This window comes from Peromyscus maniculatus, chromosome 17, assembly GCF_049852395.1.
Source record: "Peromyscus maniculatus bairdii isolate BWxNUB_F1_BW_parent chromosome 17, HU_Pman_BW_mat_3.1, whole genome shotgun sequence".
Taxonomy (NCBI): domain Eukaryota; kingdom Metazoa; phylum Chordata; class Mammalia; order Rodentia; family Cricetidae; genus Peromyscus; species Peromyscus maniculatus.
Genome location: NC_134868.1, coordinates 50,645,361 through 50,670,439, shown reverse-complemented (window position 1 = coordinate 50,670,439; position 25,079 = coordinate 50,645,361). Strand labels below are relative to the sequence as shown.

Sequence of the window (25,079 nt, the reverse complement as noted above, 5' to 3'; positions counted from 1 at the left end):
TTTTAAAAGTCAAAGGATTCTTATGACCATACAATAGGAGAACATTACCTGGTCTATATATTGTGTATGTTTGAAATGCCAGGCTGAGATCAGCATCCTTCAGCATTGACAACAAGGTCTCAGGGGGCTCTCTGAGCCACTGCTTACGGGCATGATTTTCACTGTACTTTATTACAGAACCACCTAATTGTAAAGAGAGACATTAGTACCAAGTTAAAAAAAAAAGAATTTCCAGCATCTATCTTTCAGATCATATTTTAAGCAAAGTTATAATTATATTTGACCCTCAGTGAAAATCTAGTTCACTCACCTACATGAGGAGCACCAAACGTCCATTGCAGAGTGTTATAAACTAAAACCCTAACATGGTGAATTCTACTAAAAAGTGTTCAGTCTAACTATGGTCTTCCCTGTATATCCATGGGCTCCAAGTTTTTGGACCTAAGATATAGATTTTTTTTTTTTAAGTGAAGTCTGGAGCTCGAGAGATGGCTCAGTCGTTAAGAACACGTGTTGCTCAATTGTGAGGACCAGAGTTCAGATCCTGGCACCCACACTGGAAAGCTCACAAATGCCTGTAACTCCAGCTCCAGGGGATCTGACACCCTCTTCTCGATTCATATACATGTGCACATACAGCGTCTCTCTCTCTCTCTCTCTCTCTCTCTCTCTCTCTCTCTCTCTCTCTCTCTCTCTCTCTCCTCTCTCTCTCTCTCTCTGTGTGTGTGTGTGTCTGTCTGTCTGTCTGTCTGTCTCTGTCTCTCTCTCACACACACACAAAATTAAAATTAAAAAATAAAAATTAAGTCTGTATTGAACATATTCCCATATGCACATAAACAGTGCAGTGTGACAACTATTTACACAGTATTTATGTTGTCTTATGTACAAGTGGTCTAGAGAGTAAAGTATATGGGAGGATACGGGTGTTACATGCATTTTCCATGAGGCACCTGAGCATGCATGAACTTTGGTATCTGAACCCAGACCCCAAGGAACAGTGATGGTGCTGACCTCTGTCCTCCTCGGCCGTGAAACTGGAGGTAAGGATGGGTGCTTCTTCCAATGCTGCTAGAGCTGAACTGGGAGCATGTCTCTCCCACTGCTGCCTGTGAAGGCTTGCTGGAGTGGTCCTCCTCTGCTGCTCTGATGGACTACCTGATTCTTAAATGTGGAAAAGGAGGGTCAACAGTATCATTCTGTCTATTCATCCACATCTAAACATGTACTCTAACAAGGAAGAAGTATTTCTGGTCTCTTTCAAACGCAGATGTAGCAAGAGTCTTGTCCAGTCTTAGGAACAAAGGAAATATCAACAAACGTCTTGAAATGAGATCATGCAAAATGATAGCTCAGTTCAGAATGAACCGTCAAAGTGGCTGTGTTAAAATATGTGTATTGTTAACCTTCTGCATGATGTACAGAAATGAAACTCCCAAGGACTCAGGCACACGGGGTCAGCTACACTTCTAATGACTCACCAGCATACCTTCTCTTCCCTCCCTACTTCCCTTTTATTGTTTTGTGGGCTGAGGTTTTCACCCAGAGACTCAGTATGAGAGCATGAACTCTATCACCAAACCACACCCCCGGCCCTTAGTCTCTCTCTTTTTTAAAAAACTGTATGTTATTAGGTATTTTACCTGTATATATGTCTGTGTACCATGTGAGTGTGTGGTGCCCACAGAGGTCAGCAGAAGACATCAGATTCTCTGGAACTGGAGTTACAGACACTTGTGAGCTGCTGTGTGGGTACTGGGAATTGAACCCAGGTCCTCTAGAAGCACAGCCAGGGCTCTTAACCATGAAGCCATCTCTCCAGGCCTTAATGTCTCTTTTTTTTTTTTTTTTTTTTTTTGCAAATAACCAAAATATTTCTCTAATATAAAGTCCTAGAAGAGCAATAAATACCCACTTGCCTACTTGCTCATGATACCCAAGACCAAGTAAGGTGAACATTGGTGTTCCCTCACAGTCCCTGCATCAGTAATGACCATAATTTGAGTCACTCACCCGGATTTCCTCCTGCTACTCTCCTCGGTGAACTTCCAACTGAGTTTGCATGAGTGCTTTCCAATTCAGCACGGCTACACTTTCTATCGTGCGCTTCCTCTCGCTTTATAAAAGATTTTAAAACAGTGATTAAGTAACGTCTGTATTTCTACAGAAATGCAAACAAGTATGTAATCAGCTATTTTAATTAAAAGTAAAAAGCAATGCACTAAAAACATGAAGTCATAAAAACCCAAATACAAATGTATTAATATATATATATCATATACTCGTGCATATGAATAACAGTTTGCTCATATACATGTATATAAATAGCCATGCATGTCAGTAGCTATTACAGGATGGATATATATATATATATATATATATATATATATGTTTATATGTATATACACATATATAAACAGCAGAGGTATTTATCTACTTTTTTATTGAAAATAACAATATATTCTGATCATGGCTTCCATTCCTCCACCTCGTCCTTACACACTTAACTTCATGTTCTCCCCACCCCTCTCTCTCCATCCATCCATCTCTGCTACTCTGGTAGCTACATTTTTTTTAAAAAAGTAGTCAAACATTAATGTGTATGAGTGTAAATACTATTGAACTGTATACTCAAAAATTATTAAGATGGGGGGCCTGGAGAGAGAGAGGAGAGAGATGGCCCAGCAGTTAAGAGCACTTGCTGCTGAGAGAATTAACTCCAGTAAATTGTCCTCTGGCCACCATACCACAGCATGTGACCCTACCTCCAATAATTAAATAAATGTAATAAAATTTTTTAAACGGGTTGTTCACCTGGGTCTTTGAGTATTTATTCCAAAATCTCCCACCCCAGTCATATAAAACTCTATTATAGAAATGTGGTTAAGTCAGTACTTTTCCAAACTGTCTGAACCCTTAACTTCATGCAGCACAGTAATGCCATGAGTGTTCTTCACTGAACAAGTACATATTCAGGGAAGGGATACAAACACAGCACCAAGCTGGTCCCAGGCACGGGTTCTCAGTTCCTGGTTGAATGAATAGACGGGCAGCAGGCCTTGCGGACACACTAACCTTTCTTGTTCCTATGCAGTGGTTCCCAAAATTCTTTTTGACACATCAAGGGGACACAAAAACACCTCTTGTCACGTCACAGTGATGACTCAGCACACCAGTGATCTCAAAACCCACCCGCAACCCATCAGATTCGTGAAGCAGTTGGAGGAAGTGGATGTTAAAAGCCCTCGGGGCATGCCCAGTGTCCTACTAACTTGACACAGTCTACAGTCAGCTGAGGAAGGCGGACTTCCTCAGATGACTGGGGGACTGCCCGGATGAGAGTGGCCTGTGGACGTGTCTGTGGGGGACCGTCCTGATTGTCAACTGATGTAGGAGGTCCAGCCCACTCTGGTGGCACCTTTCTCTCAGCAGGTGGGTCTGGGCTGTATAAGAAAGCTCCTAAGCGTATACCTAGGAGAGAGCCAGCAAGCAGTGTCCTCTGTGGTCTCTGCTTTAGCTCCTGTTAAGTTCCTACTCCGCTCCTTTAGCGACGGCCTGGCCCTCTAAGTTGCTTTTGCTCAGAGTGTTTTATCACAGCAACAGAAAGGAAAGTGAGAACAGCAGCCTCTACCCCACTGAAAATCGAAGTTCTCTGGTTCCACAGCAGCCTCAAACTCTGAGGTCACTTCGCCCTGCCCAGGGGTGGCCTATAGGATTCTCTTGCCGCCTCAATCCTGGGTTATCTTATTTGCTTTCTGGCCTCTTCTTCACTATGTTCACTAACTGTACCCTTTTCATTTTGGGGGGACTTGCTGAACAGTCCACGCACGGTGGTGACAGAGTTGTGTTCTGTACAATGCTTCAGCCAGTGACCCCCGAAGGTATGTCCCTTAGTGACACTGGCGCCCTCTAGGATGTTTGCACACTGATGAAATCACCGAAGAATGCTTTCGCAGAACAGGCCCCCCGGAGTTCAGCGATACACAGCATTATTATGACATAATTTCCCAAGGGCAGAGGCAGACGTCCTCTGCAAGGGGAACACAGACTCTTCAGAGGATGTGAGTTTCTGAATTCTTACTGTGATGCTGACTAGATGGCCACCTGAATAAAATAACCAAAATTCACTAACTATATGCTAAAAATGGCTACATTTTATCATATGTAAAATATGCTTCAATAAGCCAGGTGGTGGTGGCACACATCTTTAATCCCAGCACTCAGGGAGGCAGAGGCAGGCAGATCTCTGAGTTTGAGGCCAGTCTGGTCTACAGAGTGGGTTCCAGGACAGTCAGGGCCACACAGAGAAACCTTTTGGCCACACAGAGAAACCTTTTCTAAAAAAAAAAAAAAGGCTTCAATAAGTCTAAACAATATCATGATGAAATTAATTTTTAAAGGTACCACAGCATCAGGGTATAATTTACTTGCACCAACATAATAGTGAGACATTATTTATAATCTAAGGTACATTAGAAATTTTACAGGTTTAATTATTCATAAGTTCCATGATAACAATAATCTTTTGGGGGGTGAGGAACAGTCTGGTTATGATACACACACCGGTGTTGGAAACTCCTGTGACCAACCACCTATTTTGCTGGCATACATTTTAATACTGTAAACAAAAACACTCTACAGCAACAATGAGCAGCATGACTGAATGCACGCAAAAACTTCCTTCAGAGCTAGGCGGCAGGGGCACACGCCTTTAATCCCAGCACTTGGGAGGGAGAGCCAGGCAGATCTTTGTGAGTTCAAGGCCAACCTGTTCTACAGAGCAAGTGCCAGGACAGGCACCAAAACTACACAGAGAAACCCTGTCTGGGGTGGGGGGACATTCCATAAGACCCCTTCTCACACCAGTGCCAAGCACAGATGACAAGTGTAGTTTAATTCTTTGTTATCTAGACTCCTGGCTAGTCAGTATGTAAACAGTACACGATGATAGTAGGTTATCAAACAAAAAGCTGAAGAATTTTGCTTTCCCCTTTACCCCTATAACACCTCCTAAAAGTGTTACCAGGGGGGGAAAAGTGAGAGCAATTCCTCCATTTATTTCACTGTTTTGTTTGGCTGACACAGGGTTTCACTATGTAGACCAGGCTGATCGGAGATCCACCTGCCTCTACCCCCAGAGTGCTGGTATTAATGGCGTGCAGCACCACACTTGGCTGTAAAGAATGTTTACATGAAATGACAATGGAGAGATGTGGTGGTGTGTGCCTAGAATTCCAGCACTTGGCAGGGAAAGGGAAAGGACCGGGAATTTCAAGTTGTCCTTGGCTACATAGACTTGGAAGCCAGTCTGGGCTACATGAGACCTTGTCTCAAAGAAATAAAAACAAAGAAACAAAAAAATTAAAGCAGCACAAAGATAATCATGAACAAATACAAACACTTGAGGAATGCCAACTGTAAACCATAATTTTTTTTTTTAAAGAAAATTTAATCTTAGCTATGGCTTCTGTACTTATGAGAGGAAGTCAATGCATAGTGAATTATGGTTTAGTCCCCAGTGAGTCCCCTACTGAATTAGTCAAGGGCACAGCCTCCTCCTCCCTGGCCGGCTGGCCGGCTGGCCAGCTGTATGTACTAACAGGAGTTTAAAGAGCTGAAAGTTCATCCCAGACAGAACTGTCTGGGTCTTAAATCCCAACAGTTGTTGGTTCTGTGGTCTGTGTTGGTAATGCTCTCCTGTTGTTGCAGAAATAACATGCCTTCCCGTGAGGAATCACTCCACACACTTAGAAAGTAACAAAGGAAAGGCCCTTTAATAGTGCCTGCCCAGTTTTTGGCTAACACCCAAAGAAGAGCTGGCCTTGAAGAGATTTCAATAGATTCTGTGCACTTTAGGCGTGTGCATTTTACACATGCTGTCAGCTCCAGGTTACACTCTGAACAATTTAAACAGACACAGGAGATTTCCTGCCTGGTCACTCGGGCAGATGAGAGATTGACACAGCAAAGATATTGCCAGAATTATTACTTAAGTACATCAGTGTTGTTCTTTTTATGATAGTTGTTACCCAGGGACATCTTGCCTACCTGGCAAAATTATGCTTTTCTCAAAAAGAGAACTGGGGACTTCAGGCAGACCAGGACTTACCATTGGCTGTGACCCTAAGCTGCCCCCCTCCCGCGAGCTGTGCTTAGAGGCTTGTTCTTTAGGGATGGAGCCTAATGGTTGGCCTGTGAATTTCACAGGCCTAGTAAATTCACTCTGACAGGCCGACTTAGCTACTACTTATCTTCGGGGTGTTTGGAGGACAGTGCTCCCTTACCTAATTCTACTTCATGTGATTTAATGTCTCCTAAGCAAATCCATTAGCAAATCCTTTATAACATCAATTTTATTACTATGAGTTTCTTCAACATCACTATAAACTAGTCCCCGTTCCCTCTGGGCTGGTTTCTGGCACATTCCATGGAAGGAGCGTTTAAGAGAGTCTGGGTTTTGCTGGAGGGAAAGATTCAACATGAGCACTTGTCTCTTTGGAGTAATGTGGTGGAATATTGTTTTAAGGTATGCTGCTTTTATTTATGTTGCAATTGTTTAACTCTGTGAAGCTGTGTTACTGTGCCTGTCTAAAACACCAGAATGGCCAATAGCGAGGGAGGAGAAAGGATGGGTGGGGCTGGCAGGCAGAGAGAACATATAGTAGGAGAAATCTGGGAGGAAGGAGCCAGAGATGGAGAAGTGAAGAGAAGAAGTAGCCAGAGAAGAAAGAAGACTCCAGGGGCCAGCCACCCAGCTACACAGCAAGCCACAGAGTAAGAGTAAGGTTTACAGAAGTAGGAGAATGGGAAAAGCCAGGAGTAAAAGGTAGATGGGATAATTTAAGTTAAGGAAAGCTGGCAATAAATATGCCACGCTAAAGCTGGGCATTTATAATTAATAAACAAGCCTCTGTGTGTGATTTATTTGGGAGCTGAGTGGAGGGCCCCTCAAAAGAGGGGGGAAAAAAACCCAGTAACGACAGAGCAATTCCATTCCCTTCTACCTGGTTACACAAACCCTATCTGTGCTCCTGACACCGTGTCTTCCATTTTTTTGACCCTCCTGCCTGGCTATCTCTCTAACCATTTCAATTAAAAGGTGAGATGCTGGGGATGTCGCTCAGAGGCTGAACAAAGCCCTCGCTATTCGATTTCAGTGCAACAGGAGAAAGCAAGCTACTTGGAGCATCACAACAGAAAAGCATCAGGCCACAGGTCACAGCTGATTTGCCACGGCGGGTGTTGTGGGAAGGAGACAAGCTGTCGCCGTTCATGGCATCACCAGTGGAACAGAGGGGTCATCGCTGCCCAGGGCTAGGAATGACCAACAGGACCTTGAATACCAGCCCAGAAAATGTCAACTTGATTCACAGGATAACTTAAGAGGGACTACAAACGTTTGAACAGAAAAACATCAAAGTCTGAACACTGAGTGACCCACGCATTCCTTAGCTGTAAAAAGGAATGAAATGCTGGTACATGCTGCAACATGGATGAACCCTGAAAACCGAACGGAGTAAGAGAAGTCAAGTGCAAATGGGCAAACCCTGCATGAGGGGTGGCTAGCTTTATGTCAACTTAACACGAGCCAGAGTTATCAGGGAGTAGAGGGAGCCTCAGTTGAGAGAATGCCACCATAAGATCCAGCTGTAGAGCATCTTCTGAATTAGTGATTGATGGGGGAGGGCCCAGCCCATTGTGGGTGGTGCCATCCCTTAGGCTGACATCCTGGAATGAATGATAAAGGCAAAAAGGAGAAAGCAGGTCTGGTTCTCTGTTTCCAGGACCTCACATTCCTGCTGCCATGTTCCCTGCTGGGACGGACAGCACCTCAAGTGAGCCACAATACGTGTCCCATGCCGTGGTTCGCGCCTCCTATCCCCCCTTCCCCCCACCCCCCCACCCCACTTCCTTTAGTTGCTTTAGTCAAGTACTTTGTCACAGCAAGGAGAAAAGCATACACACATATAACACACACACACACACACATACACACACACACACACACACACACACACACACACACACACACACACACACACTTACCATGATAAAAAAGCAAAACAAAAGCCAGGCTCAAACAAAACTTTCACGTCCGGAGGCAGGACTGAGTTCTGTCATATCTAGATTGATACCACTGCCATCGACAATTAAAAATGGGAACAAAGGATAAATGAAGGTCTGCAGGGCTCAGCAGGTGGTACAGGGCAACAGCTCCTTCCTGCATCAAAAGGTGAAGGACAACTTCGCTGGAGGGGCGCGGCCACATCCCGAAACCTCACTGCATGTCAGAACTCCTGATGCTCACCGCATGCATGCCTCACAATTCCATTTTAAAGCACTTACCACGGCGTTTGCTTCATCTCCCGGAGCTATCCTGACTCCGCTGGGATCTGCTTAGAGAGAAGGTAGGAGAGAGCACAGGAAGGCTCGTCTTACTAAACTCTAGCATAGATTCTCCCCCTTCCCCCTCGTGTTTTGTGTGTTGAGAAAGGCCCCCTGCTATATAGCCCAGGCGGTCCTTACACTCTGATCGTCCTTCCTCAGCCTCTCCAACACTGACATTATTGGTGGACAAATGAGGATTTTAAAGATACTGGACCACAGCATTAACCTGAAAGAGTATCAAGCTTTCAACACCTGGTGATATTCTCTAGATATTAAAAGAAGCAACTTAATGCTGTTTCAGTCATAATGTTCAGATAACATGAAAGTCATTTATGCCAATCCATTTAAGCACCTGAGAAGCTAGAGGAGTCTTTTTTTTTTTTTGTTTTGTTTTGTTTTTGTTTTTTGTTTTTTGTTTTTCAAGACAGGGTTTCTCTGTGTAGCTTTGCGCCTTTCCTGGAACTCACTCTGTAGCCCAGGCTGGCCTTGAACTCACAGAGATCTGCCTGGCTCTGCCTCCCGAGTGCTGGGATTAAAGGCGTGCGCCACCACCACCCAGCACTAGAGGAGTCTTTATTCTCCACATTTTACTGACTTTTGTTTTTGCTTTTAAAGCAGGGTTCCACTGTATAGCCCTCATTAGCGTAGATCAGGCTGGCCTGAGACTTACAGTGATCCCCCTGCCTCACCTCCAAAGTGCTAGGATTAAAGGCACATGCTACCATGCCCTGCTTCATTCGACATCTTAAAAATGGCTATTGAACACCTGTCAGGACAGGCCATGAAAACACGAGAGGAAGCACATCACACACAGTCCCTGTCCTTGTGCCTGGCTTCACTGTTCTGATCTCCCTATCTGGAGACTAAATGGTCCCACTCTGGCAGCATGTCACTGACTCCTTTATTCTTCCTGTGACTATCAGTGAAGATATTCTAAAGAGGCATTTATGTTCCTCTCTTTGGCTGTCAGACTATTGGAACAATAATCCTCGGGGAACTGGCATTTCCCCAGGAGTCTCATGCTGGGAAAGGGGAAAGGTTGAAGCCTGGGTGAGACAGAGGGGGAGCTTGTCTCCTGGAAAGGGATTCCACGTGCTTCTGACAACTGAGAGACTAAACGAAGACAATGATGGGTCAACCATGGGGGACCACCTTGGCCAGGACAATTTAGTCATGCATATCCCTCGCCTGCCATAAACTTGAACCTCACGTCAGGACCCTGGGAGACAGGCAAGGGGTGTGTGTGCATGAAGGGATCAGAAGGCCATACAAGCCACTTTACCTTGAGACAACATGGGACTGAGACGGATACCTGGCAGAGACCAAGATGGCTAATGCTGGACATCCAGGGGCTATGAGTCAGCGATAAATGCCTGATCCAGGGAACCCCAAAGTGACAGTGATGTCATCTGTCCTATAATTACACCTGGCAGAATGCCACTTTTGTGCGAGTCTGTATAAATATGGCCTCGATGTCGGAGGCGAGTGCCTTTGTCAGCCTGTGCGTGCTGGTCTGCACACACACATCTGTCTGCCTGGGTGCGTCCTGTGGGTGCCGGGGTGCCTGCCAGCGCCTGACGTGTGTGTGGCCTGTGTACAAGTGAGTAAGTCTGTCCTGCCTACACCTTCACTCTCTTTAAGGCCCTGGCCCTGGGGGACACTCCTCTTTTCCTGGCATTGGAGCAGGGATCTCACAGTGGATGTCACCAGCTCTCTTGGCTCCTCTTCCCAGTGTGGACACTCTGAGTAACCCTCCACTCTCTTCCCACTGTTGTCTTTAATTGGCTTATTGAGGATGGGCAGCTGAGCCTCGCTTGTTAGGGGGCTGCCTGGGAGATGCTCTGATGCTAACTCCTGTAATACTCTCTATTTTGGGAATTGTAAAGCTACATTTGAAAAATATATTGACACTCCTCTTAGCGCTTTCTTGCCCAGCATTTCCTCCTATCCTGGGAGGTGAACAAAAGCTACAAGATAGTACCCGGGGTAAAATTATCGTCAAAGCAAACTTGGAAAGCCACGTGAGTGGCTGCCTCTTGAGTGACAAAGAAGATGCTGTCTGTGAACCGAGCCTGCATCCGTGAACTGAGCCTGCATCCGTGATAGTGGGACACACATGTTCTCAGTTTTGTCCACAGTTCCTGGCTCATAACTCCTTCACCCTTCAACCTAACCCAGAAAAATAAACAAACTGCTTTCACAATGTTTCTCTGGTAGTCAATGAGGACATCACCGTGACAGAGAACTCCACATAGGGTTGGTTATCACAGTGCCCCAGCTGAGAGTGAGCTACACTTAACTCTTCTCTTTTTCTTCTCACACCTATTATCTCTGTTGGACTTCTTCAAAAGGAAGTCATTAATGAAGGAATAAAAAAAAAATGCTACATGATGCACCTGAGACAGTCGGTGAACCAATACTGATGGACCACTGTCACTCAAAGCCACAGTTCTTGGTAGAAAAGGCTCTGCCTTTGAAAAGTTAGTTTGCACAAGGCCCATCAGAAACTTGGGGATACGACTGGCTATAATATAAGTGTTGTATTTTCATGGTTAGATCCCTATAACCTAACCCATAATAAGCCAAAGTGGGTAAGATGCTAAATCACCAAACAGACATTCTCTCATCACTGAACTTCCACACTAGGTTCTTCTTAATCCCTGAAAATTAAAAAATGTTGTACACATTGAGGCGGGAAAAACTTGCAGTAATAAAATTGATGCTGTGAAGGATTTACTTTCTTATGAAATATTACATTCCACAAAGTAGAATTTAGCTAAGGAGCGCACAGCCTCTGATATCACTGGAAGGTAAGGATCATACTAAGCAGTTCTGTTAGCGACTGCAGGAAAGAAAATTCCATGCCACAGCTGAAGTTTAGGGGTGTGAGAAAGTTTCTGCTACTCTTTCACTAGGCTTGACCTCCAATTAGGCTCCATTCCATAACAAAAGGAGACAACCCAGACTTAGAACCCGCCCTTAGGCTTACCCTCATATCAAAGAACATGCCTCTAACAGGCGGCACAGGGTGACAACCAGAATTCAGTCTGCCATTAAGTCCCCAATGCTCTTACCAGGAAAAGTATCATTCTGCCAGGTGGGCAAGATGTCCCTGGGTGGCAACTATTCATAAAGAACAACACTGGTGTATTCAAAGGATTCTGGCAATTATCTCTGCTGTGTCAATCTCTCATCTGCCCAAGTGGCCAGACTTGTAGTTTGACTCTGTTTAAACTGTTCCGAGTGTGACCTGGGGCTGGGACCCGAAAGGGCTAAGGATGACTGCTTATGTGGAGTGGGTAGATGGAAGGTCCACAGACTCTGGTAACATTTTCTGTTCGATACTGGTTCCTTTTTATGCATTACCAGAACCAGCCATGCACTGTTATTAAAGAACTTCTTTTTCCTTTATTAATCTCTGAGTGTGTGGAGTGATTCCTCACCGGGAAAGTGTATTTATTCTACGACAGTATAAGATCTGAAGAAAATTATGTCTGAAGTAGCAAAAAATTATTTGAAGGCTATTTCTGGTAACTAATAACTTGAAAATTACATTTTCTTTCTTTTTTTTTTTTTTCTTTTTGGTTTTTCAAGACAGGGTTTCTCTGTGTTACAGCTCTGACTTGCTTGGAACTCACTCTGTAGATCAGGCTGGCCTTGAACTCACAGAGATTCCCCCTGTCTCTGCCTCCCAAACTCACAGAGATTCCCTTGTCTCTGCCTGCCAAACTCAGATCTGCCGGTCTTTGTCTCCTGAGTGCTGAGATTAAAGGCATGTGCCACCATTGCCTAGCAAAAATTATGTTTTTATTTTATGATACTTTAAAAAACATATTTCAAAATTAAGCTTCCCAAAATTCTTACCCCTTTTTTTCAGTTTCTTGGGCTCAGATATTTTGGTTTCATCCAGTATCTGCTCTCCATATTCTCTGATGATCTGAAATTTAAAGACGTGGAAAACATTTTCTATACCCCAAGCAGGCCTTGAACTTATGATCCTACTGTCTTAGCCCACACAGCAGGGATAACTCGCCGGCATACCCAGCCCCAGGTAAAGAAAGACACTTTCCTTTAGACGCACCATAATGTCATATAATTATCAATGCTCTTCCACACAAGAGCACTTAAAGTTGGAAAATAAAGATGCCACGTCAAAGCGAATGTCAGGAGAGGAGTATAATCCTGGCTACTTGGGAGGCCAAGGCAGGCCTGACAATTTGAAGCCGGTGTCGACCCAAAACCCACAGCCCAAGTTTGGTCCTTAGCAAGAAAAGTGGGGGGGTCTGGGAGCCAACTAACACTATAATTTAAATGTTATATAGTTTAAACTATATCTGTTTTATGTGTCTAGAAAAAGATCTGGAGGGACTAGGAAACTGAATGACCCACTAGATCTCAAAATGACTGCTAGACTCCGCCCACCGTCAGTGAAGCCCTAGGCTTAACCCCAGGACAGGGAAGTGTAACAGTTACTGGAGGAAGCGGCAGGAAGGGGAAGAGGGAAGAGAAGTTTAACCATTTTAAACACACTTCTGAATTAGGCGAGTTTTTACAAACATGTCTAATGAGTAAATTATGCTTCCGAGATAACCATTTTAGGGCCAGTGAGACAGCTCAACCGTTAAAAGTACCTGCTGCCAAGCCTGACAACCTGAGTTTGATCACTGGACCCATTACGGATGGAAGGAGGGTGCCAAGTTGCCCTCTGACATCTCCGTGCATGCCATGGCACACCCATGCCCACCTCCAGATGCAGTTAAAAAGAAACGATGCCGTGCTGGAGCCCACAGGAGACACTCTCGTCATACCTCGGGGGGTAAGCACTTCAGGACCAGTGGAGCCAAACTGCCTCTGGCAAGCAGGGTGGTAGCGGAGGGGCGCTGGGAAGGGTTCCTTTTCAACATCTGCTTGACGAGACACTGAAGCTTAGAGGAATAGGGGGCTGGCAATGGGTGGATGGGCCCTTGACATATTTTCAGGATAAGGTTTTTCCAACTATGTGCCTGGAACTGAAAAAGTAAAAGTGACACTTTAAAATCATATATATGTAAAGAAAAATACAGAACTAAGAAATAGCATCTACAGCCAAGCACCAGGCCGCGCTCCAGAAGTCCAGTCGACATGAGGGAAGAGGGATTATATGAGTGAGGGGGGTCAAGATCATGATGGGGAAATCTACAGAGACAACTGAACCAAGCTGTGGAGTCTGCATGGGACCGGGCTAGGTCCTCTGCATACAGGAGACAGCTGTGTAGCTTGGTCTGTTTGAGGGGCCCCTGGCAGTGAAATCAGGATCTATCCCTGGTGCATGAGCTGGCTTTCTTTTTTAAATTGTATTTATTTATTATGCATACAGTGTTCTGCCTGCATCCCTGCAGGCCGGAAGAGGGTACCAGATCTCATTACAGAGGGTTGTAAACCATCATGTGGGAATTGAACTCAGGACCTATGGGAGAACAGCTAGTGCTCTTAACCACTGAGCCATCTCTCCAGCCCCATGAGCTGGCTTTCTAGAGCCCATTACCTATGGTGGGACGCCTTGCTCAGTCTTGATGCATGGGGGGTGGGGGGAGGCTTGGTCCTGCCTCAACTGAAAGTACCAGGCTTTGCTGACTCCCCATGGGAAGCCTTACCCTTTTGGAGGGGGGGGATAGAGGGTGGGGGGGAAGGCTGGGAGGGAGCTGGAGAAGGGATGAGAGGGGGATCTGTGGTTGGTATGTAAAATGAATAAAAAAAATTTCTTAAATTAAATTTAAAAAAGAAATAAGAAATACCAGCTGAAGTAAATTCATATTTTCATAAGTTATGTTCATTTTGGAAAGGCACCTGCTGTTGGGTGCCTTCCGTCTATGGTTGTCCTTAAGGACACTTCACAGCCTCATGTGCTTTGGAGGAAGAGTAGACATGAACATCGCAGCCTTCCATGTGGAGACCTGGTGTCTATCAGTGTCTGCTCTGGGTACCGAATCAGTGCTGGCCTGGCATGCACAAACTCGGGGTGGCATCCGCGCAACAGTGGTGCCCAACTTGGGCCGCACTTCAGAATCACCTGGTTTACAAACACAAATGCAAGACCTCTTTGGAGATTCTGATTCAGTTATGTGGAGTGGGCTGAGGCCTCAGGATTTTCAAAGTTCTTTAAGCTATTTATTGGGTTTATTTTTTAAAGATTTTGTTGTTAGTGTGTGTGTGTGTGTGTGTGTGTGTGTGTGTGTGAGAGAGAGAGAGAGAGAGAGAGAGAGAGAGAGAGAGAGAGAGAGAGAGAGAGAGAGAGAGAGAGAGAGGCAATGTTCAGGTGCCCACAGGGACCAAAGGTGTTAAACCACCAAGAACTGGAGTTAGAGACAGTTGTGAGCCTCCACCTGGGTGCCGAGAACTGAACTTGAGTCCTCTGCAAAACCATCAAGTGCTCTTAACCACCGAACTGTCTCTCCACTCCTCCCCATGTTTATGTCACTGGCACTCTCAGACTATTTGGGGGGTCTTCTCTGTCAGGTTGGCCTTGTCCCCCGCGTGTACCACCAGGCCCAGCTTACCTCTGTAAGCTGTGAAGCTGGCACTAGGGGTCAGTTCTATTCAAGGGCGATGTCCTATCATGAACAACACATGCATGGGCTGAATGACTTTCACGTCAGGTGCTGAGGGGACATTTTCTGCCCCAACCGCCTCCTGAGCTGTGTGCTCTCAAGCACACAGGTTTGACACACAGATGAATGACTTTATTTCTATGAAAGTGAAGACCTAATCGGGGACAGCTTTGATTGTTGCTTTATGTGATCAGCTACCACCACCAAACAGGCAACTACCACCAAATGAGAAACTACCACCAAATGAATAACTACCACCAAACAGGCAACTACCACCAAATGAGAAACTACCACCAAATGAATAACTACCACCAAACAGGCAACTACCACCAAATGAGTAAGGTCATAAACTTGAGATGGAGGTGGGGAGAGACACAGGAGAACTAAGGCTAGGTATAGGGAGGGGAATAAATGTAAATACAGCACTCATATATAAGATTCTCAAAAAAAAATGTTTTAATTAAAAAAAAAAAGCTAAGTGCACTGGTTAGCCTTTGTCAAGCAGAAACAAGAGCCACCAGGTGAAAGAGGAACTGTGTCTACCAGTCTGGTTTGTACACAAGTCTATGGAGTGTTTCCTTGATCCATGGTTGATGTGGGAGAGCCCAGCAAAGTTCCTCCATGGTCCCTGCCCTGGCTTCCCTGGATGATGGACTGTAACTGTAAAATGAATAAACCCTTTCCTCCCAAACTTGGTTTTGGTTAGTGCTCTACCACAGCAACGAAACTTAACTAATACACTAAGCATAAATGAGTTCATGACCCACAACTGAACTCTTCAGTATATACATTAACAGTTGGAACCAGGGACTCTTAACAATCATGTTTACCTATGTTCACATCAACATTATTTACAATAGAAAGAAAATATAAACAACCCAACTAACCCCGTAGACAGGTGAGACAGTAATCAAAACAGTGCATACAAACCGTGGTATATTACTCAGTCATAAAAAGGAATGGAATTCTGATCCACGCTATAACCCAGAAAGCAAAGTGAACCAGGCAGAAAAGGACAAGTAGGTGCTGGAGAGATTGCTCAGAGGTTAAGACCCGTATAATGGTTCACAACCATCCGTAACTCCAGTTCTGGACTATCTAACACCCTTTGACTCTCCTGGGCACCAGGCACACATGTGGTGCAAATACACACAGGCGAAACACTCATATACACGAAATAAAATAAATGAATCTTTTTTAAAAAAAAAAGGACATTAGAATTGTATTACATGAAATATATAGAATATACAAATTCATAGAGACAGAAAGATCAGAAGTTATCTCAAGATGGAGAAGAAAGGAATATAGAGCAATGATTTCCTAAGTACAAAGTTTCTGTTTTGTGTGATGGAAAAGCCCCACAAACGGATAGCTGTATCAGGACATAATATCATGAATGTAATTAATCAATACAATTAATGTAACTAATGAATATCATCAATACAGTTATTGAATGAAAACTATGAATGTAATCAATGAATATCACAAATGCAATTAATGAATATCATGAGTGTAGTTAATGAATATCATGAGTGTAATTAATATCTTGAATGTAATTCATGCCACTGAATTGTGAACTTAAAAATGGTTATAGCCGGGCGGTGGTGGCACACGCCTTTAATCCCAGCACTCGGAAGCAGAGGTAGGCGGATCTCTGTGAATTCAAGGCCAGCCTGGTTGCCAAAGCGAGTTCCAGGAAAGGCGCAAAGCTACACAGAGAAACCCTGTCTCGGAAAAAAAATAAATAAATAAAAATAAAATAAAATAAAAATGGTTACAATGGCAAATATTGTGTTCATTTTTTTAAAAAAAAAGAAGAAGAAAAGCTACATACAGAATCACAGCCTCTAACAGACACAGACCTACAACAAGGCTCCACACAAAGATAATAGTGGGAACCAACGGGAACTTTGTAACAAATTCTTCCTGGGGAAGTGAACCCCAGGCCAAATCTGGCACATCCCTCGGGCCTTAGCAGGGCATGACAAATGGCTCCTTGGTCTGGCGCCATACTTACTGGATGCTTCAGAGCGCAGAGTTCATACAGAATGCATCCCAAGGACCAGATGTCACTAGAAGCATGAAGAGACGGCATAGCAACAACTCTGTTAGGTGTTACCAAGGCGATACAAGCATTTTCCTCTTATTTTTATTATACTTAATTTATTTTTGTAGCTTAGTGTTCTGTAGTGTATGTGTACCACATTTTCATTATCCAGTCAACTATTGAAGGACCTTTAGGTTGTCTGCATTTCCTAGCTACTGTGAATAGAGCAGCAATGAACATGGCTGAGCATCTGTAGAGCAGGATTTCTAGTCCCTGGGACATAAGTCAAGGAGTGGTGTAGCTGGATCACGTGGTAGATTTATTTTATTTTCTTCTATAAGTTTCAGGTCTCACACTTAGGTCTTTGATCCATTTGAGTTAGTTATGTACAAGGTGATAGATATGGGTCTGATTTCATTCTTTTGCATGTGGACAGCCAGGTTTCCCAGGCATCAGTTGTTGAAGATGATATCTTTTCTCCAGTGTGTGTTTTTGGCATCCTTGTCAAATATGAAATAGCTGAAGTTATGTGTACTCATGTTTAGGTTTTCAATTTTGTCCCACATGTTTGTGCCAGTACTGTATTGTTTTTGTTATTCTAATGTGGCTTAAGATCTGGAATTGTAATCCTTCTAACATTCTTTTTGTTCAGAATTGTTTTGGGTGTCTGGGGTCTTTTGTGATTCCCTCTGAATTTTAAGATAGTTTTTTTTTCTATTTCTGTAAAGAATGAGATAGGGATTTTAATTTGGATTGCATTGAATCTGTAAATAACTTTTGGCAAAACAATTTTTTACAATATTAGTTCTACCAATCTATGAACATGGTATGTCTTTCCATTTTTCTGGTGTCTTTATCTCTTCAGAGGTTTAAAAAAGTTTTTATTGCTTTAATCCCAGCACTTGGGAGATAGAGCCAAGTGGATCTCTGTAAGTTCGAGGCCAACCTTCGAGGCCAATCTGGTCTACAGAGAGAGTTCCAGGACAGGCACCAAAACAACACAGAGAAGCCCTGTCTCGAAAAACCAAAATAAAAAAAAAAAGTTTTCACTGTAGAGGTCCTTCGCTTCCTTTATTAGGAAGCACCATGCATCTGCACCAGATTCCAGCTTCAGTCTGCAAGCTAGAGACCCCCCCATCAAATGGCCAGCCTTGTCCAAAGAAAGATACTACTCACCTCTTATTGTTATAAGGCAGGTTTTCCCAAATTTCTGGCGGCACATAATAAGGTGTTCCCACGTATGTACAGGCAAAGGCCATGGGACTGAAACCACAGAAAGGCAATGATTCCGAAGCTCTTCTGAAAAGGACTGTTCCCATCTCTGTCGCTGAATGGGACAGATACATACCTGGAGAGAAGATGGGCAGAGCCAAAATCCCCTAGTTTCACTTTTCCACTTTGGGTGAGGAAGACATTCTGCATTGAAAAAGAACATGGATTAAATCTTGATCGTCCCAGCATAAGGCAGGGGTCTCCCGAGCAGCTTTCAAAGCCTGCTGATAGTGGAGATAAGGGTAGAAATACTGACAGCTGAGAGAACGAAAAACTAGCAAGGTCCCCTGTTAAAAGAGCTGCACATTCCCCTGCCTGGGGATTCGGGGTGACTGCTCTGAAGTCTAACATGCACATGTCAGGTGGCATCAGATCTCATCAGTAGGAGCCTATGCTGGTGACTTGGTGGCTGGGGCAGGTGTTGCCCACTTCCTCCCTGGGAACACACGCATTTATCTGGTGGACATTAAAAGGGCTACATTCACATAGACTCCAAAAGAGATTTTAACTCCTTTTTCACATATAATATTTTATTTGGTTAGTATAAATTCTAGGTCAAAGGGTGTAAAGTTCTACTTAGGATAAGTAAATCTGTAAGATCTACCGCCAGGCATGGTGGTGCACACCTTTAATCCCAGCAACTGGGAGGCAGAGGCAAGTAAGTGGATCTCTGTGAGTTCGAAGTCAGCATGATGTACAAAGTGAGTTCCAGCTTTGTTACATAGAGAAACCCTATCTCAAAATACCAAAACTACGGCAAGGCTGACATGGTAACACACATCTTCAATGGGAGGCAGGAGGTGAATCTCTTTAAGTTAGAGGCCAGTCTGATCTACATAGTGAGTTCTAGGACAGCAGGACTATATAGTGAGACCCTGTCTTAAAGCAAACAAACAAAAAAAATCTATTGTACATGGTGGTAACCATGGTTAATATGCAACTTTATTATTATTATCATTATTTATTATTATTATTATTATTATTATTAATTATTATTATTATTATTTATTGAGACAGGGCTTCTCTGTGTAGCCTTGGCTGTCCTGGAACTCACTCTGTAAACCAGGCTGGCCTCAAACTCACAGAGATCCAACTACCTCTGCCTCTAGAGAGCTGGGATTAAAAGCATGCCCCCTCCCCCAACTGCCTGGCAATATATGATATTCTTGAGAATTACTAAAAGAGTAGATTTTATTTATTTTTATGTGGTAGTGATTTGACTCAGGAGTCTGTGCTGGCCTCAAACCAGAAATCCTCCTGCCTTGGCCTCCCAGGGGCTGGGATCACAGGCAGATACCACCATGTCTGGTTGAAAAGTAGGTATTAAATGTTCAGAAGGGGAGGGGGCTGGAGGGATGGCTCAGTGGTTAAGAGCACTTTTTGCTCTTCCAGAGAACCTGGGTTTGGTTCCCAGGACACATATCAGGTGGTTCACAACCATCTGTAACTCCAGCTCCAGGGACTCTAAAGCCCAGGCCTTCTTGGACATCTATACTTTCTCACGCATGGTACACATGTATACACACATGGTACACATGTATACACACATGCACACACCCACATCCCCCCCCACACACTTAAAATAATAAAAATAAATCTAAAAAAGTAAAGAAGATTATAGACACATCAATTAACATTTCTTAATCATGTTACAATGTGCATTCTTGTATGTATATTAAAACACATATTGTGTACTATAAATATATAAAATTGTATCAATTTTACTTCTATAAGGTAAGGGTATTTTGTGTTTTCTTTTGTTCTTTTTGAGACAGGGTTTCTCTGTGTAGCCATGACTATCTTGGAACTCACTCTGTAGACTGGCTTCAAACTCAGAGATCCACCTGCCTCTGCCTCCTGAGTACTGGGATTAAAGGCTACAACACCTGGTTAAATTTTTTTAATTAAAAGAGTAAAAATAAAAAGTATTAGATTGGCAAAATTTTCTAAACTAAACTAAATAGAATGTCCCAAAAAGAAATAACAATAGGGAAAAAAGACAATGAAATTGTTTTCTTTTTTCCCCAGACCCCAAAATGCCTGTACTCACTTTGGACTTGATATCTCTGTGTAACACACGTTTCTTGTGAATGTGATTTACTCCGAGACAAATTTGTATAAACCAGTTAAGTATCTGTAAGAAAAAAGTATACATAGGATTTAGGGGGAAGAATTGGAGGTAATTATGATAAAAAATACACTGTATAAAGGTCTAAAAGAATTAATAAAAATGCAATATTAGCTGATGTCAATTCAAATTCTGAGGAATCACCTCTAGGCCTTATTTTACCAGGATTTTAAAAGTGAATTCTTTTTTTTTTTAATTTTTAAATGTTTTATTAGCATATATTAATTGTTCATAACGGATTTCATTGTGACAGTTTGTACATATACACAGTATGTTCCAATCACACCTGTCTCCCTGTGACCCTCACCTGTCTCCCTCCTACCTCCATTAAATCCTCTTCCCTTCCCAACTTCCCTCTTCGTACTTTCCTGTTTTTGTTTTATTCTGTTTTGGGTTTTGAAGTGATCCAATAGTTTCCATTAGGGGTGTTTCAGGAGCATGGGCACATTGCCAGTAAATACATCACTGAAGAAAGTCTTTCCTTCCTCTATCAGCCAATGACTACATATAATGAGAAGAGAGGGCCCCTTGAGCCCCTCAGTTCCCACCCTGTTTTGTTTTGTTTTGGAGACAAAGACTCACTCTTTAGTCCAGGAGAGCCTGGAACTGAATATAAAGCTCACACTGGCCTCAAACTCATAGCAATCCTCCTGGCTCAACCCCCAAAACATTAGAACTACCATACAGCATGTGCTACCATAAACAGAAAAAATAGATTTAACAGTGTCAATTGGAGTAAGATCACTGGTTAAGGACCTTTGAGACTTCTAAAGAAAGAGAGAGAAAAATTGTACACAAAGACCTTCCACTTCCTAGAGACAATTGACATCATATGACTCATTTGGTATGTGATGACATCCTAATACTATGTAACTATTGTTAAAAGTGAATTCTTTTTTTTTGTTTTTGTTTTTTTGTTTTTTTTTGTTTTTGTTTTTTTTTTTGGTTTTTCGAGACAGGGTTTCTCTGTGTAGCTTTGCGCCTTTCCTAGGACTCACTTGGTAGCCCAGGCTGGCCTCGAACTCACAGAGATCCGCCTGCCTCTGCCTCCCGAGTGCTGGGATTAAAGGCATGCGCCACCACTGCCCGGCTAAAAGTGAATTCTTAACTCATAAAAATTATACAGTTCAACTAAAATTCAGTATTGTTTGAAGAAATTCAGAAACCTGATTCCTATGTTTTGTCATCTTATGTATGATCCAGATGTATATTTTAATGAAATTTCTACCATATTTTTCTTCTTCTTTTCAACGGAATATAACTTTCTTTTTTTGTGTGTCTATCTGGAAGGTGAGGAAGAGAGTCTGTGTCCCAGAGTGGCCTCAGACTTGCTATGTAGTCAAGGAAGGCTTTGAACTTCTGAACCTTTTGCCTCTGCCTCCCAAATACTGGGATTACAGGCATGCATCACCAAACCCAGTTTATATAATTCTGGGGATAGACTCCAGGACTTTGTGAATACTGAGCAAATGCTCTACCACTGAGCTATATGTGAATCTGTAAGTATTACTTATTTAATTTTCTTTTTCTTCTGTTTATTTTTTTTAGACAGATTCTCACTGTGTAACCCAGGAAATCCAATTAAGAAAATGCTCCCATAAGATTAGGCTGTAGGCAAGCCTGTAGAACATTTTCTTAATTATTGATTGATGTGGGAGAGCCTATCCCATTTTGGGTTGGTGGTCCTGGGTTCTGTAAGAAAGCAGGCTGAGCAAGCCATGAGAGGCAAGCCAGTAAGCAGCACCCCTCCATGGCCTCTGCATCAGCTCCCGCATCCAGGTTCCAACCCTGTTTGTGTTCCTGTCCTAACTCCCTCCAATGATATATAAATGTAAGCCAAATAAACCCTTCCTTCCCCAAGTTGCTTTTGGTCACAGTGTTTCATCACAGCAATAGAAACTCTAAGACACGTTGCCTGAGGAAACCAGTAACACTGACCTTGAAAAGAGTAGCTTCTCACTAGGTCAGGTGATTACAGATGGCCATGTTTCAATCTTAATTTATACAAGGCTTATGGGGAAATTTGCTTCCGAACTTAGAAACTACGTAAGTCTGTTTCTTACCGTATCTTCAGGAAGTAACTTTCCTTTTTGCTGTTTAATCTTCTGCATTAGATCCCCACCATCACAATACTCCATCACGATGTACAGATGCCCTTCAGCTGAAACACACAGGAGACTCCTTAGGAAAGCCACAGTCGCTAAAACTTAAGTTCAGGTGTGAGCACATCTGGGAGGATTCATATTTACCTTCAAATGCCTCTTTAAAGGCAACAATATTGGGGTGCTTCATTTTCGCCAGCAGAACAGCCTCTTTCCTAGAATTCTGTGTCTCAGAGAAAGACTGAAAAAAAAAACTTTAAATAATTAGAAATTCAATGCTAAATTTTAAAATAGCCTCAAACTAATATTTTGTACAGCTTTATATGAGACGTCAATGCTACCTGCAGGTTTGTAAATCTACTTCAGCTCAAGTTTTCAAACTCTGAAACAAAATATGCAGTGACTTTTTGATTACAGCTTTTTTGTGTGCCCGGGCTGACCAAGCTCGGGCTGTATTGGAGCATAGGTTTTTATTTTCCTTACACATACAGAATGCAAACTAATTTTCCTATGTACTTGGACTGGTGATGTGGCTCAGTGGTAGAGCCCTCCCTCAGCAATGCTCAAGGCCCAGGGTTTGATTCCCCACCACCACCACCACCACCACCAAATCCAAGAACAAACCTGCCTAGGCATCAGCTGATGGATAGCCAGTGTTCTACCGAAAACACCATATAAAGACACTCAAGGAAAAACCAAAGCTTTCATTGCAACTGACTCTAAGCACGCTTCCATTGGTCCCTCGGCCCAGATGAAAAATATGCAAAGATGAACATAAATTAAGTTTCCCAAACTACTCATTAAAAACTTATTCAAGGACGAACTTCTAAATGACTTAGAATCAAAAAGTACTATGGAGCCCAGATGTAGAGCCCAGTACCTGACTACATTTGGCTGATTTTTCACATTGCTGGTATACAAAACTGGAAACTGTTATCACTGAGACCAATCAGTACATTGTGACTACTTCTCTGTTCATTTTACTAGGCTAAGAACCGTAGAGAAGACATCAAGCCTTTGTAAAGCTCATGAATAAACTGATTACATATTTACGGGAGAGTCAATGACACATTAAACAACAAGAACATTCTCTACAAAGGCTGTATGCTCACTTTCAACGTGAGCTGTTCCTGTTAGTTACCTTGAGAAGTCTTACTTCCTTCATGGCAAACTTCTGACCGCTGCTTTCCTGCCGAACCAAGAGGGCCTGGCCGAAGGAGCCTTGGCCAATCACTCGCAGGACCGTGTAGTCGTCCATGCTGGGTATCCACGGCGGGGCTCCACTCCTGCCTTCACTGCTGGATCTCCCAAACTATATTTAAAAAACAGAATCCGTGGGGAATTTCCTTTTAAAATGCAAGGCTAATTCAAAGTAGCTCTAGTCATCTTTTTTTTGTTTGTTTGTTTGTTTTTGTTTTGTTTTGTTTGTTTTTGGTTTTGGTTTTTGTTTTTCGAGACAGGGTTTCTCTGTGTAGCTTTGCGCCTTTCCTGGAACTCACTCGGTAACCCAGGCTGGCCTCAAACTCACAGAGATCCGCCTGCCTCTGCCTCCCGAGTGCTGGGATTAAAAGTGTGTGCCACCACCGCCCGGCTATAGTCATCTTGTTGAAAAGCCATGTTTAAGATTTAATTTGCCAAAATAACGTCTTGTCAATATTCTTTCAGTAATGAAGTTAGGCAGCATAAATGACGTTTTTAAAAAGTTTAAATGTGTAGGTTGAGGCTTTTGGATAGTAAGATAATGTTCTGGTGAATTATCCCCTGTCCTGAAGTTTGGAGAATGAAAAAAAAAAAAAAATAGCAAGATGTATTGTTTTAGCAGTGATTTTTTTTTTTTTTTTTTAAAATCCAATCTAGTTTACAAAGACATGTCTGTCAGGGTCTCACAAGCTGCCATCGTGTAAATTACCAAAAAGTACAACATACGCAAACATAACAAATCACTTCCACAGTGACGACACTCCAGTCATCTGGATAGTAGTCACAGGAAATAGAGGCTTTATGATATATTTTTTTTAAAGTTTCTTGTTTTTGTTGTCTAGGTTATCAATCTGTACTTAAATATCAACCATTTCCCTTCTTTTGCTTCTTCCCTTAAAATTTTGTTGCTGGGTTTTTATCTTTAGGGTAATGAATAGTCTGTCTCCTAACGGTTTTAAAGAACAACACAGTCCTATCTGCATAGCAGAAGAATCCCTTCCGGGTCACAGCGTTAATGGACCGGGTGAAAAAGGCACAAATGGACCAGACCAAAGCCGGGACTCCGACAGCAGAAAAGGTGAGAAAATGATGAAGTGCAGTAGGGTGATGACCATGGGGAAAATAGGGAGGAAAGAAAGAACAATTCATTTATCTTCTATAACAGAGTCATGGGAACAAATAGAGAAGAGGGAGGGCTCTGGTGTGAACTGCAGAATGGTAATACTCAGTTCTCAGAGAGAAAGTGAAGGCCTCAATGTCATGTGTAGAGCCTCTGATTTTTAAGCATGAGAGTGTGGCTGGGGAAGGGGAAACAGGGGAGAAAAGAAAGATATGTCCCATTTTGGACCTACTGA

At 43.0% G+C, this 25,079-nt stretch overlaps 1 protein-coding gene across 4 annotated transcripts in view; it reads right to left on the bottom strand.

Annotated features, from left to right (window-relative positions):
• The window catches only part of Nek3 (NIMA related kinase 3), a 39,629-nt gene that overhangs the window by 13,054 nt on the left and 1,496 nt on the right, over positions 1 to 25,079 (bottom strand). For 2 of the 4 annotated variants that reach the window (XR_013045404.1, XM_042262549.2), the window contains exons 2-14: positions 23,666 to 23,836; positions 22,672 to 22,765; positions 22,486 to 22,583; positions 20,345 to 20,428; positions 18,371 to 18,438; positions 18,199 to 18,285; positions 16,993 to 17,047; positions 13,197 to 13,397; positions 12,253 to 12,325; positions 8,347 to 8,393; positions 2,014 to 2,116; positions 1,015 to 1,164; positions 49 to 183 (exon numbers count right to left, since the gene is read on the bottom strand). Coding sequence is in view for 3 of the 4 variants with exons in the window: in XM_042262549.2 (XP_042118483.1) it covers positions 49 to 183; positions 1,015 to 1,164; positions 2,014 to 2,116; positions 8,347 to 8,393; positions 12,253 to 12,325; positions 13,197 to 13,397; positions 16,993 to 17,047; positions 18,199 to 18,285; positions 18,371 to 18,438; positions 20,345 to 20,428; positions 22,486 to 22,583; positions 22,672 to 22,765; positions 23,666 to 23,782 (1,312 nt within the window). In the remaining variant the exon portion in view is untranslated. Of the gene's footprint in view, positions 1 to 48; positions 184 to 1,014; positions 1,165 to 2,013; positions 2,117 to 8,346; positions 8,397 to 12,252; positions 12,326 to 13,196; positions 13,398 to 16,992; positions 17,048 to 18,198; positions 18,286 to 18,370; positions 18,439 to 20,344; positions 20,429 to 22,485; positions 22,604 to 22,671; positions 22,766 to 23,665; positions 23,837 to 25,079 lie in introns of those variants that run through there. The other 2 variants (XM_042262548.2, XM_076553659.1) reach the window with 2 other exon arrangements.